The sequence below is a fragment of the Bidens hawaiensis genome, unplaced genomic scaffold, assembly GCF_021521415.1.
Source record: "Bidens hawaiensis isolate Kalapana, Puna unplaced genomic scaffold, B.hawaiensis_p1.1 tig00025457_1, whole genome shotgun sequence".
Lineage (NCBI taxonomy): Eukaryota > Viridiplantae > Streptophyta > Magnoliopsida > Asterales > Asteraceae > Bidens > Bidens hawaiensis.
In genome coordinates this window covers 29,527-44,405 of record NW_027494071.1, presented here as the reverse complement: position 1 = coordinate 44,405, position 14,879 = coordinate 29,527, and the positions used below count along the sequence as shown (strand labels likewise).

At 35.1% G+C, this 14,879-nt stretch overlaps 1 protein-coding gene and 1 pseudogene across 2 annotated transcripts; one reads left to right on the top strand and one right to left on the bottom strand.

Moving 5' to 3' along the window:
* The first annotated feature begins 701 nt into the window (after window positions 1–701).
* Window positions 702–5,769, top strand: LOC143571651 (homogentisate solanesyltransferase, chloroplastic-like; annotated as a pseudogene). Its single transcript, XR_013142132.1, has 10 exons — window positions 702–936; window positions 2,767–2,887; window positions 2,973–3,119; window positions 4,440–4,665; window positions 4,748–4,821; window positions 4,908–5,000; window positions 5,079–5,196; window positions 5,276–5,338; window positions 5,412–5,444; window positions 5,517–5,769. The product of XR_013142132.1 is annotated as a homogentisate solanesyltransferase, chloroplastic-like (transcript).
* A 330-nt stretch (window positions 5,770–6,099) lies between these two features.
* LOC143571638 (IQ domain-containing protein IQM6-like) lies at window positions 6,100–9,782 on the bottom strand. Its single transcript, XM_077057014.1, has 8 exons — window positions 9,395–9,782; window positions 9,188–9,302; window positions 8,218–8,283; window positions 8,050–8,138; window positions 7,654–7,741; window positions 7,305–7,544; window positions 6,961–7,062; window positions 6,100–6,885 (listed from the first exon to the last, which is right to left on the bottom strand). Exons 1-8 carry the CDS (start codon window positions 9,634–9,636, stop codon window positions 6,289–6,291), a joined length of 1,539 nt encoding a protein of 512 aa, XP_076913129.1. The 5' UTR covers window positions 9,637–9,782; the 3' UTR covers window positions 6,100–6,288.
* Between the last annotated feature and the right edge of the window lie 5,097 nt (window positions 9,783–14,879).

Below are 14,879 nucleotides of genomic sequence, written 5' to 3'. Positions count from 1 at the left end.
ACGAGCCGAATCTCAAAAAACACTTCAACAAATTATGAAGAACAAAAACTAATAGATGAATAAACAACTACGATGGAAGAAAAAAAATTGAAAATTACTTGTTTGCTTTCAAAAGGCAAATAAGTCCGTTGAAAACGCTTTATTTTGAAGCTTTTGTAAAAGACTTATTTGCTAAATTGTTTTCTTAAAAAAACAATAAACAAATTTTCAAAAGGTCACAAAATACCCAGTTTCGGACTCAACCCCGTGACGACCTGGTATTGGGTTTCTCCCCAGACCTTTCTCTGAACCAGAACCGATCAAGACCCGCCAGACCAGTTCCACCTATACCCAATTAAAACCCGACCCAACCATACCCAAAAACAGCCCGGTCAAATGCCCGACTATACCCGAAACAAATTTCTGCCCGGCCAAACCATACCCAAAATCTAAAAAAAGTCCGGTTAAATACCCGACTATATCCAAAACCGATTTCTACCCGACCCGTTAGTGCACCTCAACTTAATAATATAACCACTGAAAAAGACAAACAAATGGCCAACCACTAGTCTTTACTTTTTTTTTTTTTTGAATGTTTAAGCTTGCCTCCTACTGTTTATAATAAACCGTCATTGCCAGGGATCGAACCCTGGACCTCTCACCCAAAGGCCTAAGCCTTTACCATCCCACCAAAGTGGAGATGGCCACTAGTCTTTACTTGATTCTCCCCCTCACATCACAATGGAGTTATCATCACTCTCACCTTCTACCCTGCAACTGTACGGTACAATTACATCTTCTTCATCTTCTTCTTCACGTCACACCAAACCACCAATTAACCCCAAATGCAACCTCTGTGGCACCCATTTCAACTCAATTGCAAGACCCAGATTCTTAATCACCAGAAGAACCCAGAATCTTGTTTCGAACAAACCCACGAACCCAATTTGCATTACGGTATGTGTAATTAACTCCAATTGTGATAAATTAGTGTGAATTATGATCTGGGTTTTTATTAAATTTTGTTAATTTGATGCGATCGGTGGTGTTGAGCTTGATTTTGGTTAACAATAATATCTGTTATATGAGTTCAGAAAAGTTTAGAATTTAGATGAAATTTTGATTAATTAATTTCAATTTAGTGTTTAGGTGAGAAAACTGCCACATTTTCATGTGCTTTGAAACTCGATTAAGGGTGCAAACTACTCGAGATTGGATTGGTAAAAAGCTCGAATGCCCGAGCCTCAGATTAGGCTCATTTAGTTATCGAGCCTATGGGTGCAAACGAGCCAAGCCAAGCCAAGCCAAGCCAAGCCAAGCCAAGCCAAGCCAAGCCAAACCAAGCCAAGCCAAGCCAAGCCAAGCCGAGCCAAGCCGAGCCGAGCCGAACCGAGCCGAGCCAAGCCCGAGCTCGGCTCGGGCTCAGCTCGTTTACTACTTATCAATTATTTTTTTATATAATTATAATTATGTTATATATTTTTTTCTATTATAATTTTATGTACAAAGAATATATTATTTATTTATTTATTTTTATTTATTTTTCATAACATTATATTTATTAATTAATAATTATTAAATATATATTTTAAAAAAATTATATAAATGGCAGGCTCGCGAGCTGGCTCGAGCTTGATAAGTAAAGCTCGGGCTCGGGCTTGTTTATTTAACGAGCTTATTTTTAGGCTTGAGCTCGGGCTCGGGCTCGATAAAGCTCGGCTCGAACAAGCTTTTTAACGAGCCGATATCGAGCAGCTCGGCTCATTTGCACCCCTAATCGAGCCTAAGCTCAACTTGTATGGAAAGCTCATTGAGGCTCGTCGAGCCTTAACGAGCCTTTTGTAAAGCCGAGCTTAGGCTCGTTAAGGTTTTTTTTAGCATATATAAAAATGCATAAAAATATAATTATTAATAAATAATAAACAAGCTGAGCCCAAGCCTGAATAAACGACTCACGAGCCGAGCCGAGCTCGAGCTGTTGTTAGTCAAATCAAGCCGAGCTTGATTCTAGTCAAAATCGCTATTGGCTTGGTTCGTTTACACCCCTAACTTGATCTATTTGACGATGTTCATGGCTCCATTCAGTTCCGTTGTTGGCCCTAACACAAACCGAAGTCATAGACTAATCTAGTTTATTGCGGTGCGCGCATATAATATATATAAAAGTGAAATTGCATTAATTTTGATGTTATTTTACTAATCTCGTGAAAATAACGTTAAAAGCGGCGGAAGGTTAATCAGGCATCATGTGATGGCGTTGATAGCCGAAAGACAAGGGTACATGCACCGATCAGCCGGTGTCCCGATGATTGAGTGTTATGTGCCTTATGTCCAAGGCTTGATGCAAAACTACTATCGAACCGGGGGTCTCACCGGAAGCAGCCTCCTATCCCTATGGGGCAGAGGTAAGGCTGTCTACATCTTACCCTCCTCAGATGCTTACCAAAGCTTTGCTATTGGTGGGATATACCGAGTACGATGATGATGAGATTCGGTTTATTTGGTTAGTTTGTCGGTCTGCAGTCTGCTTCGGTTAATTTCAGTTAATGACAGAAACCAAAATTGGTTTAAAAATTATTTCTTTGAAATGCATGAATTGGAGGTATTAAAGATAGAAATATAAGAAAATATGAATGGTTCAGTTTGGTAAACCGAGGGTACAAAACAAAACCAATAACGTATTTCAGTTTTTGGTTCAGTTATTGCTCACCCCTAATTTGTGTTACAACGGTTTTAACCTTTGTTATTATTGCAATAAAATCCTCAAAATACAATTTTGACCAACAGGCTTGCAATCAAGCTGGTGCTGCTGAATCCCACACACCATGAACAAAGTCGCAGACTTTAAAGACGCGTTCTGGAGATTCTTAAGACCCCACACTATCCGCGGAACAGCATTAGGATCAGTGTAAGCATTTACCACTAATTGTTGACTAATTACAAGCTTTATGACATCTAAAATTAATAAAAATTTTAATGTGTTTCGTTGATAGGTCTTTAGTATCTAGAGCACTGCTTGAAAACCCTAACCTGATTCGGTGGTCGCTTTTATTCAAAGCCTTTTCGGGTCTCATTGCTCTTATCTGCGGGAACGGTTATATAGTCGGCATCAATCAGATTTATGATATTGGAATTGATAAGTAAGCATATCATATTGTATACCCTAACACAAGGTCAAATTATTCTACAAAGAGGAACAAAAATGAGAAAGATTTGTAGCCACACAAAAAAACACCTAAAAAAATTAGAAAAAAATAAATAAATAAAGCATAACTCAAAATTTAATAAAAAAACGAAAAAACTAAAAACACAAAAATGTTTTCATCGTCTTTCTCGTTCTCATAAAAAATAAACACACAATGGTAAGTGAAAAAAGTCGTCGTGTCTTTTTGTTTATCATTGTGTTTTATGTTTATTTTCGTCATTGATTGCGTCTTTTTTCCTTGACATTGTCGCTTTTTTTCTTTATATTGTGTTATATTACTCAACATTGTGCTGTAATTTGTTCGGCATTGTGTTATATTTTGCGATCTATTGTGTCTTTTTTCAGTTATAATTGTGTCTTTTGTTCATTTTCGTCATTGTGTCTTTTCGTCAATTTTTTTTTTATTTTTTTGTAATTTATTTTATTTTATTTTTTGAACGGGAATGATGGCGGAAACATTTTAGTTTTTTAATTTTTTTCATTTTTTATTTATATTTTGAGTTATGATTTTTTAATTACTTTTTTTGAATTTATTTTTAAGGGGTTTTTTGTGTGGTCACAAATCCTTCTCACACTTCTCATTTTTGTCTCCCTTTGTATTTTAACTTTAACCCCTAACACAATACAACTTGTGTTTTATTTTAATTAGTTAAGTGCCATTTTAGTACCTGTGGTTTGATCAACTACGCAACTTTAGTACATATTTTTATTTTGTGCAAATGGCTACCTCAGTTTCAAAAAACTTGCATTTTTAGTATTTTTTTTCTAACCCCGTCTATTTTTTCCGTTAAGTTAGGGATAATTTGGTAACTTCGTGATTTTCTTTGTTTTTTTCTTTTCTTTTAAACGTTTATAGCTTATAAACCCTAAATCCCCAAATCAAAACATTAAAATCCAAATCCTAAATCCCAAAATATCGTAAAACCTCAAACCCTATGATGATATGGAGAAAGGGTTTGGGGATTTAGGATTTGGATTTTGATGTTATGATTTTGGATTTGGCGTTTACAACATATAAGCGTTTAAAAGAAATGGAAAAAACAAAGAAAATAACGTAGTTACCAAATTATCTCTGACTTAACGGAAAAAATAGACGGGGTTAGAAAAAAATACTAAAAATGCAAGTTTTTTGAAACTGGGGTAGCAATTTACACAAAATAAAAAATAAGTACCAAAGTTGCATAGTTGACCATACCATAGATAATAAAATGGCACTTAACTCTATTTTAATGTAACTTTGAAATAATATTTACAGGGTGAACAAACCCTATTTACCTATTGCTGCGGGTGATCTCTCCGTCTAGTCAGCATGGTTTTTGGTGCTATCGTTTGCGATCGTAGGCGTTGTTATTGTCGGGCTGAATTTCGGCCCGTTCATCACTTCCCTTTATTGTTTTGGTCTGTTTTTGGGCACCATTTATTCGGTTCCGCCACTTCGAATGAAGAGATTTCCTGTTGTTGCATTTCTTATTATCGCCACGGTACTTAAATTCTATTTGAAGTAATTATGATTTAAAGTTATCATAATTTGGCGTATTTGTGACTTATGATTTATTTGTTTAGGTGAGAGGCTTTCTTCTAAATTTTGGCGTGTATTATGCGGTTAGAGCTGCTCTTGGATTGACATTTCAATGGAGGTTAATTCTCACTATATGTTTTACTATTTTAATAATGTGTAAAAGCGTTATATTTTATTTTAATATTAGTTTTTAAAATTACACAGCTCACCGGTGGCTTTTATCACAACATTTGTTACGATGTTTGCTTTAGTAATCGCTATTACTAAAGATCTTCCCGATGTAGAGGGTGACCGAAAGTAAGTTTTTTTTTTCATTTTTTTCTTAGTTTAAACATTTTGCAATAATTATTAATTTTTTTTATTTATATAAATTAGGTTTCAGATATCTACTTTTGCAACAAAACTTGGAGTAAGAAACATTGCATTACTCGGGTCCGGGCTTCTTCTGATCAATTACATTGGTTCCATCCTTGCAGCATTATACATCCCTCAGGTGAATGTGCGGTTTAATGGTGTGGGTCGACCCACAAGGCTTTTTCATACCGTTTGACCTTTTTATCTTTTAAGTGCAGGCTTTCAGGAGCAGCTTGATGATACCGTTTCATGCAATCTTGGCTTCCTGTCTGATTTTCCAGGTTTGTTTAATCTCGGTTTAGATTAATCTAACCGGTCACATTTGTTTTGTTGACTTTGTTTGACTTTGTGCAGGTTTGGGTACTTGAGCGTGCCAATTATACTCAGGTAACGTAGATAGATTCAGATTATTGTTTATGTTATGTTGACTTTTATTGTTGACTTTTTGTTGATTTGCAGGAGGCGATAGCGGGATACTACCGTTTTATATGGAATTTGTTTTACGCAGAGTACATCATATTCCCTTTCATCTGATTATTCTTCTCTTTCAAATTTTTTGTAATATATGTTGTTCATTATAATATACAGCCTAATAAAGGCTAAAAATGTATCCTTAGCTTCCTTGCTACAAATGTAAGCATATGAGAGTTAAACCAGAGTTGACTTTTATTTTTCAAAATAAAGATGAAAAGTTGACTTCTTGTTTAGCGGCTTCAACGTTTAAAGGTTTATTATACAATTGTAGTTATGGCAATGTGTGAAGTGTTTGATCGAAAGAACGAGTAGGGCTGTAAACAACCCGATCTCGGCTTGTTTATTAATCATATAACTATATAATTATGTTATGTATATATGATAGCTTTTTTATACATATTGATAGTTTTACAGTTTTAGATTAATACATTTTATTTTTATATCCAGTAATGGTGTCGTCTAGGGTCACGCTCCTAGTCAAACGCCGTATATGAAGCACCAATTTGAGCTTGGGCTCACTTAAGATACCTGATTCATGATTTTACCGAGTCAATCTTGAGTGCTGATACAAACCAAAAGTTACTAATATAAAAAAGGACATAAATTAGCACACATATTATTACAAAAAAGAATACCTAAAACATAACTCCTAATCTAAAGTTTCAAAATTTATAAAAAGCCCAAATTAAAATAACAGTTTCTCATAGCTATTCTATACTTGGAAAGATTACATTATCCAGAGAATAAGCTTTCTTCATCATATTACTTCTTGGTTACCATTACTAGAACTAGCAGTTTGCTTAGGTGGCAAACTCACTTCTTGCAAAGCCCGAAACTGCAACTCGGACGGGTAGTCCCGTACGCACCCGATTCGTGGGCCCGCCCCCGTTGACCATCGACAACTAAGATGGTTACCAAGTTGAAAAGACTTTGTTTCTTTATGTGAATTTATCCTTTGCATAATCTTCTCTTTCGGGATCGGGCCCGCACACGCTTCTTCACCGAAATCGAAAAGGTTTCGTTTTGATGCCATTAGTTGAATACTCGACAACAGTTCCTCGGCTGCCTCGTCATCGTTCTCTGAACTGCTATCGGGCCCGGGTTCGGGTTCGGGCTCAGGGTCGGGCCTGGGATCGGGCTTTTTGTTTTGGAAGGCCAAAATGATGTCTTTATTTGTCGGGATTTCAAGTTTAGTGATCGTTGGCATCGAACTTGTTGACAATCTTACGTGATCATTGCACGTGGGCCCGGTTTCTTCTGTAGACGAACAGATACTGGGCTCGGATACACAGTTTCGCATCTCGTATCCGGTCACTGTTTCATTGGGGACTTCTTCATCATAATCTGGGCTTTTCTGCATGATCAACATATACTTTAGCAGTGTACAACTTTTAATGCATCAAGTACAAGTCACTTGATATTGTCTTACCTTGATAGTTTGCACATTAATTTGATGTTGTTCAAGAAACGACATGAACGCGCCAAAGTTTTCTTCGGTTGGAAGGTAATGTCCACTGTGAGGCCACACAGCCTATCAACACGAGACTAATATTAACCACATTTTAATACATTATGCTCCCGATTCACGACCCGTTTACACGGGCCAATTCGGGTTATGTTTTATCTCTAACGGGTTAAGCCAAAACACTACCATAAAAAGTCAAAATGCGAGCCACAATAAATTACAATAAAAAGTGTTTCAGGTCGGCCCGTTTGACTTTTGATCCGTTACCCGACCCGACCAATTCCGCCGCTGATATTATATAAACGCACCTTCAAGATCCCGTCTGTAACTACCAACTGTCCAGCCGACAATGTAGCTCCACCCGCCAAAAAACTCGAGTGTTGAAATTTGCCTTTCTGTTTTCTCCCAACATATAAAACATTTGATGTACTAAGCACAAATATCCACTTGGAATTAGCAGGGCCCATTCGTGTGTCAACAAATTTCCCGCTCAGTTTATACATTAACTTCCCGTCTTCCACGGTAACCTCGTAAGCCTCTCGTTCTATCTGAAATTTTATAAAAAAAAATTAAAAAAAAATATTTTTTTTTCTATTTTTGTTGAGTGTATTTTGCTTAAAGAACCTATACGCAGAAGCACGGATATGTATCACTTACGGGACTTAAATACTTGATGCATTGTTGTTGAAGCTTTGTGCGCGTGCACTTGTCAATACTCACTTCTTTGCCTTCTCCTATGTCAAGCCTAAAATATTGTCACAAAATATGCATTTTAGTCAACTTGATATGTTTCTTAGAGGTGGCTAGATAACGGGTCAAAACAGACTCGGGTTGAAACGGGTTTTTCTTAGAACTGGTCAAATGGGCTAGGCTGGTTGACCCGCGATTACTTCTTTTTTACAAAGTTTAGTTTTTTTTTTATATATGTGTGAGCCCATTTGAGTTGTTCCATGTTTAGCTAAACTTTTTGACTTGACCCGTTTGGGATAACACACAACCCGAATCGATCCATTAATATTTTATAATTTATGTTTCGGTTGGTTTTGATCTTACCAGTAGAAAAAGGGCTGCCTGCTTTGGCAATGAAGCCATTTGACATAATAAAAATGAAGGTTATGACCGTAGCGATGTCGGGGATCAATCTGTTTTCATTTAAAAAAATTATATCACAAAATTATATTCGAAAACGTATTCTAAGTAAACAAGAATATAAAGACTTACTGCTTCAAGCCAATGCTGTAAAGCAAGTTTACATGCCTTTGCATGTTGTGACAAACCTTTTCCAACCTGCAAAATTACAAAATGTAACTATTAAGAAAACTGGTCAAATGAGTTGACCTTGTCAAACGGGTTAGTTATTGCCCAAGGTTATCTCAAACGGGTCATTTGTTACCCAAGGTTATCTTAAACGGGTCAAACGGGCCATTTATCGCCAAGGTTATCTTAAACGGGTCAAACAGGCCACTTATCGCCAAGGTTGACTTAAACGGGTCAAACGGGCCATTTATCGCCAAGGTTATCTTAATTCTTAAACATGTCAAACGGGTCATTTATCACCCAAGGTTATCTTAAACGGGTCAAATGGGCCATTTATTGCCAAGGTTATCTTAAACGGGTCATTTATCACCCAAGGTTATCTTAAACCGGTCAAACGGGTCATTTATCGCCAAGGTTAAAGGTTATCTTAAAGGGTTCAAACGGGTCATTTATCACCCAAGGTTATCTTAAAGGGGTCAAACGGGTCATTTATCACCCTAGGTTATATTAAACGGGTCAAACGGGTCATTAAACACTCAAGGTTATCTTAAACGGGTCAAATGGGCCATTTATCGCCAAGGTACTTAAACGGTTCATTTATCACCCAAGGTTATCTTAAACCGGTCAAACGGGTCGTTTATCACCCAAAGTTATCTTAAACGGGTCAAACGGGCCATTTATCACCCAAGGTTATCTTAAACGGGTCAAACCGGCCATTTATCGCCAAGGTTACCTCAAACGGGTCAAACGGATTGACCATGTCAAACGGGCCATTTATCGCCAAGGTTATGGCTCAAACGGGTCGAATGGGTTGACCATGTCAAATGGGTCATTTTTTTCACAAAATTAGATTACTAAATATGAACTACTATAGTATCTATAATCTTATAATAAATCATAAAATAAAAAGGCCCGGCCCGTTTTAAATCTGTACCTTTGCAGCTCTGGTTCGCGCTCTTGACCAACGAGAAACTGCGGTTTCTGGTTTCTCAATTTCAAAGAATGAAACCGAACTGCACTTAAGCACCGCAAAATCTAACAGTTTCCACCTACATTAAAAAAAAAAAAAAGAATCAAACTTTCAATACTAATAATCCCACTTTAAATGACTTGTACTCTATGCATAAACATTAGTACTAACCATCTATGCTCCACAAGTATTGCACAATCAGCCAACTGTCTTCTGGTTCTGAAACTTTTATATGTTTTCTGCAGCTTCAATGCTGCAAGATGTTGGTTCATAACAGCGTCGGGCAACGGAGATTCTGGCCCGATAAAGTTCGGGTCGGGCCTGTTAAACTCGTGATTTGCAGAAGGAGATTCAATGAAAAGAGCACTATCCATTTTCTTGCCACTAAAGCTTAAAGATCCTTGAAGAACCATCTTTCATCATATTTGTGACATTGACATACGAATCGCGATGAACTATTTATATATTATTATACGCGTAAACAATTCAAGTGTTAGCTGTGTTTTGAGATCAGCAACCTTTTTGTTTAACCTGAGATATGTAAGAAAAACATATTAAAATATTTACTGATTATAAAAAAAAAAATTGTCAACTTTCATAATATATCTCAGCATTAAACATGTTAGGTTAAACATCCCTATCTGTTCCCACACTGAATTAAATTCCACATGAACCCACTAAATAATTAATCTAGCAGATAACAAGAGCTGTATTTAGATGTTACAACTAGCTCAATGCATGCCGCAAATGTTGGTGGTAACAAAGCTCCATTAGTGAAGGTTTATAACTTTATATTATATACATCATCATCAATAAAAAGAGTATATTATACATTTATATGTAAATAAGATTATTAAAGTTGTGGCAAATACAATCCATGAACCAAGCTGCAAGATTTAAATAACCCATTTTGAATTTTTGGATCAAGAATAAAGAAAACACATTTATAATTTGAAACAAACAAAACCCGTATGGCAAAATGCAAGATTTTCAAGACCCATATGGTAAAATGCAAGGTTTTCAAGACCCGTATGAAAAAAATGCAAGATATTCAAGACCCATATGAAAAAAATGCAAGATTTTCAAAACCCAAATGAAAAAATGCAAGGTTTTCAAGACCCATATATAAAAAAATTGCAAGATATTCAAAACCCATATGGCAAAATGCAAGATTTTCAAGACCCATATGAAAAAAATGCAAGATTTTCAAGACCCATATGGCAAAATGCAAGATTTTCAAAACCCATATGGCAAAATGCAAGGTTTTCAAGACCCATATGGCAAAATGCAAGATTTTCAAGACCCATATAACAAAATGCAAGATTTCAAAACCCATATGAAAAACTGTAAGATTTTCAAGACCCATATGACAAAATGCAGGATTTTCAAGACCCATATGGCAAAATGCAGGATTTTGAAGACTCATAGGAAAAAGATGCAAGATATTCAAAACCCATATGGCAAAATGCAAGATTTTCAAAACCCCCATATGAAAAAATGCAAGATTTTCAAAACCCATATATAAAAAATGCAAGATATTCTAAACCCAAATGTCAAAATGCAAGGTTTTCATGACTCATATGGCAAACTGCAAGGTTTTCAAACACATATGGCAAAATGCAAGATATTCAAAACCCATATGAAAAACTGCATGATTTTCAAAACCCCCATATGAAAAAAATGTAAGATTTTCAAGATCCACATAAAAAAATACAAGAAACCCATACGACAAAATACAAGATTTTCAAAACCCATATGCCAAAATACAAGATTTTCAAAACCCATATACCAAAATGCAAGATTTTCAATACCCATTTATAATTTGGAACAAACAAACAAAACCCATATGACAAAATGCAAAATATTCAAAACCCATAATGCAAAATGCAAGATTTTCAAGACCCATTTCAAGATTTCAACAAAAGATGATCGTGGAGAAGTAAATGATAAATGCATAATAATAATTATTATTACCTGTAGGGTCCTTTAATGATCAAGATTAAATTAGGGTACCCACAATGGGGACGATGAAGGAGGTTTATATGAAGAAATGGAATGGTTCCAACCACGTGGCACTGATGATGTTGACCTTGGGTGCAGTAAATTTTTATGAACATATGGATTCATGAATTCAACTCGTGTTACATATGTGTTTATTTTTTATTATGTGTTTTGAAATTCATTTTTCCTAGGTGACTTTTTGTTAGGAAAGGTGGTAATGAATTTTATCTTGTGTTACATGTGGTTTTATAATGTTATTTAATTTGTAATTTGGCTAATTTACTTTTGTTTCTAGATAAGGATGGATTTACAAGGAAAAGTGTATAGAAAGTAAGATATATATGAACTCATATTTTATAGTAACTTTGCATAAAAGAAAATCATCCTAAATATCTTTTTAGTATATCTAATGTCTCTATATGTTAGTTATTAGTGATGATAATAAATAGATTTTGTGTTTCGGAAGTTTAATGAGAGTGATGTTTTCTAATAATAAATGATTCATCGTATGAGCATGAAAAGTATTAGTTATTTACTCTATTTATATCCGTTTTCAACATGCTATGAAGTATGAACGATAAACGATAAAGTTGTGACTTGTAACATTTATTCGGACTTCATGGCAGCGAATGCAATGCCTCCATAGTCCTTTGGGTATTAGGATCTTAGCGCAATACAAAGGCATATTGGGGTTGAGTAGCACATGATTGTAAAAGAAAAATGTAACCGCATATTCAACACTAGTCAACTTGTAATGGTAGTAGACTATCACAACAAGAAAATGATCTAATGTGATGAGCTAACATAGTAACATTGAATGGATTGACAATCATCTACACATGAGTGATTATTATTATTATTACTTGTAAGGAAGAGAGGAGGGGATTTTTGTTAATTTGTAAGTGGGTAGTCATCTAATACATGCATCACACGATTGTATTTTTTACGGGGTTGATGTATCTATCAAAGACGACTTCTTGGTCTTAAAACATGTGCACATTGAACCGAACATATGGTTTGAAAAACCCTGAGTGGTTGTTCCTGGTTGGGACAATTTCCCCATTCATTGAATTGAATACAAGAAGAAGTCCCACGTGGTAGGAGCGATTTCTCCATTACTTGTTTTGACTCTAACTAGTGGTTGACTTGTAATGGTAGTGATGTATAGCTAGAATAAAATGGTGTAAAGTGTTTCTCTAACATTAAATGAATTGTCAATCATACAAACACTAGTGATTATGACTGTGTGAGGAAAAGATGAGGGGATATGTGGGCATTCATATGCATCACAAGATGATATTTTGTTACAATTTTTCAAAAAGGGGGGTTGTTAGTTGTTACCCTTATCAAAGGCGACATGTTCATATTTACATGTGTGTTTTGACTATAACGAGAGTCACCCAGGTTAAAGGTAGTTTTTGTGTTACCTCATACTTCTCAACGGACTGAGTCAGTGCACATGTCATACGACCAAGAAGTCACCCTTCGTAGCCCCCCCTTATCCCAACGCCCGGTGAAACAATCACAAGAAAATACCCTCTTTTTGATTTTGGCCACTTACAAAAACTTTGTGAGGATGTGTGTATTCCTTTCATATTTTTGATGGAAAAGGTAGTGAGAAAGTATATAATCTTGAAAACTGAATGTTATTAACATTGCAGTTCAAAGAAAAATGTTGTAGATATTTAAGTTACAATTTACAGTTACATGCTTGTCAGATAGTAAGTGAAATTTAGGAAGTATATAACCTTGAAAATTTTAATACAGTCACATCTCATGTTTATGTAAAAAATGATACTCATGATCACAAGTTTAGTGAATATAATCTTAGCTAAAACTTAAAAGTTTTGAATCCAAGATTAAAGATGCTCGAGATCAACCTGTGATATCAACTAATACTAAACCCAAGAGTAATGTGATCGTGCTTCACATCTGTCACGAATCGCGGGCTTCCTGCTAGTATGTGTGTGTGAGATTATGCTTAGTATTATCTTTTTTTTTTCGTTATGCCCATTTTGGTCATTTTATATAGTTTATTAAAAGCTACAGCTACTCTGCCAAACACCTAAATAAATCTAAAAGCTACTAGCTACAGCTTTCAGCCACCAGCTTTCAGCTTCCAGCCACCAGCTAGTTTTGCCAAACATACCCTTAGTGTCAGTTAGTTTTATGGACCAAACGCGTTACAAGTTGCAAACGTAAATTATATTAAAACTATTATTTTTTCCCATAGTGAGAAAGTGCAAAAGTTAACATACTACATGAACTATTAGTGGATTGTAGTCTTTTTATTACTATTTTTTTCACATGTATACTTTAATTTATTAAAAAGGGGTTATGTTTGTATATATGTTAATATATTGTGGTTTGGTATGACGCATGGTGAATGCATAAAGTTTGTTGGCCTATATCATGATACATCTTTAACGATGAATGAAAGGTTTGTTCCATGCTACTCTTCAAGCCTTTAATAATTGTTTGCTCACTCTAAAATTTTATTTGGTATGTTTGTTTGTTTTGTTAGAAATATAATTTTGATATGACATTACTATGGGGGTGTTTGGCCTAGCTTTTATAATAAAGTTTTAGCCATTTTTTTTTACAAATAAGATTAACTTGGTGTTTGTTTTAGACTTTTAAGCTTATGTCTATGAGCTTCATCATCATCATCGTACTCAGTATATCCCATCAATAGCAAAGCTATGGTAGGGTCTGAGGAGGGTAAGATGTAGACAGCCTTACATCTATCCTATAAGGATAGAGAGGCTGCTTCCGGTGAGACCCCCGGCTCGATAGTAGTTTTGCATCAAGCCTTGGACATAAGGCACATAGCACTCAATCATCGGGACACCGGCTGATCGGTGCATGTACCCTTGTCTTTAGGCTATCAACGCCACTACATGATGCCTGATTAACCGTCCGTCACTTTTAACGTTATTTTCACGAGATTAGTAAAATAACGTCAAAATTAGTGCAATTTCACTTTTGCCCACCCGAGAGTTCACACATATATACATCATATGTGCGCACCGCAAGCAGGGCTTCTTATGTCTATGAGCTTATATAAGCTAATTTGAAGAAGCCTATTTAAAGATGGTTTTTTTTAGCTTATTTGAATAAGCTTATTTGTGTAAGGGTGTATAAGTTACTTATTTGTCCTCAAATGATGGTGGATTAATAATTATTGAAGCAACTTATTACTATAACAAATTAAAGAATGATAGATTTAACAACTTATTAAGACACATAATCAACTTGTAGAATATAAGCTAATCAAAATACTTAAAAAAAAGCTTATCAACTAATAAAAAATAAGCTATAAACTACTTCAAAATATAAGCATAAGCCAAAAATAAAAGCTAGGCCTATGAAAAAATGTATGATTTATGTAGTTTTCCCTCTCAAACTTTAAAAAACGTGCTTACGTATCATTTTTATATAACATTATTCTATAACTAACAAACCATATGATTGATGAAATTTCAAAACTAGTTTAACTGTTTAATCTTTTATTGGTTGTTAAAAAAATAAATAAATATATATATATATATATATATATATATATATATATATATATATCTTGATGTTTAGGCTAGTTGTTAGAGGACATGGAGCGGTCTCGATCCCTCATTTTTGAAAAATCACGGAGTATGTA

Bases quoted from the DNA above. Each gene is read 5' to 3' on its own strand.
- LOC143571638 (XM_077057014.1), bottom strand. From the start codon at position 9,636: ATGGTTCTTCAAGGATCTTTAAGCTTTAGTGGCAAGAAAATGGATAGT. The intron at 9,303-9,394 runs GTTAGTACTAAT...TTTTTAATGTAG, and splicing joins ATACTTGTGGAGCATAGATG to GTGGAAACTGTTAGATTTTG. The intron at 7,545-7,653 runs GTAAGTGATACA...ATAAAATTTCAG, and splicing joins GCATCAAGTATTTAAGTCCC to ATAGAACGAGAGGCTTACGA.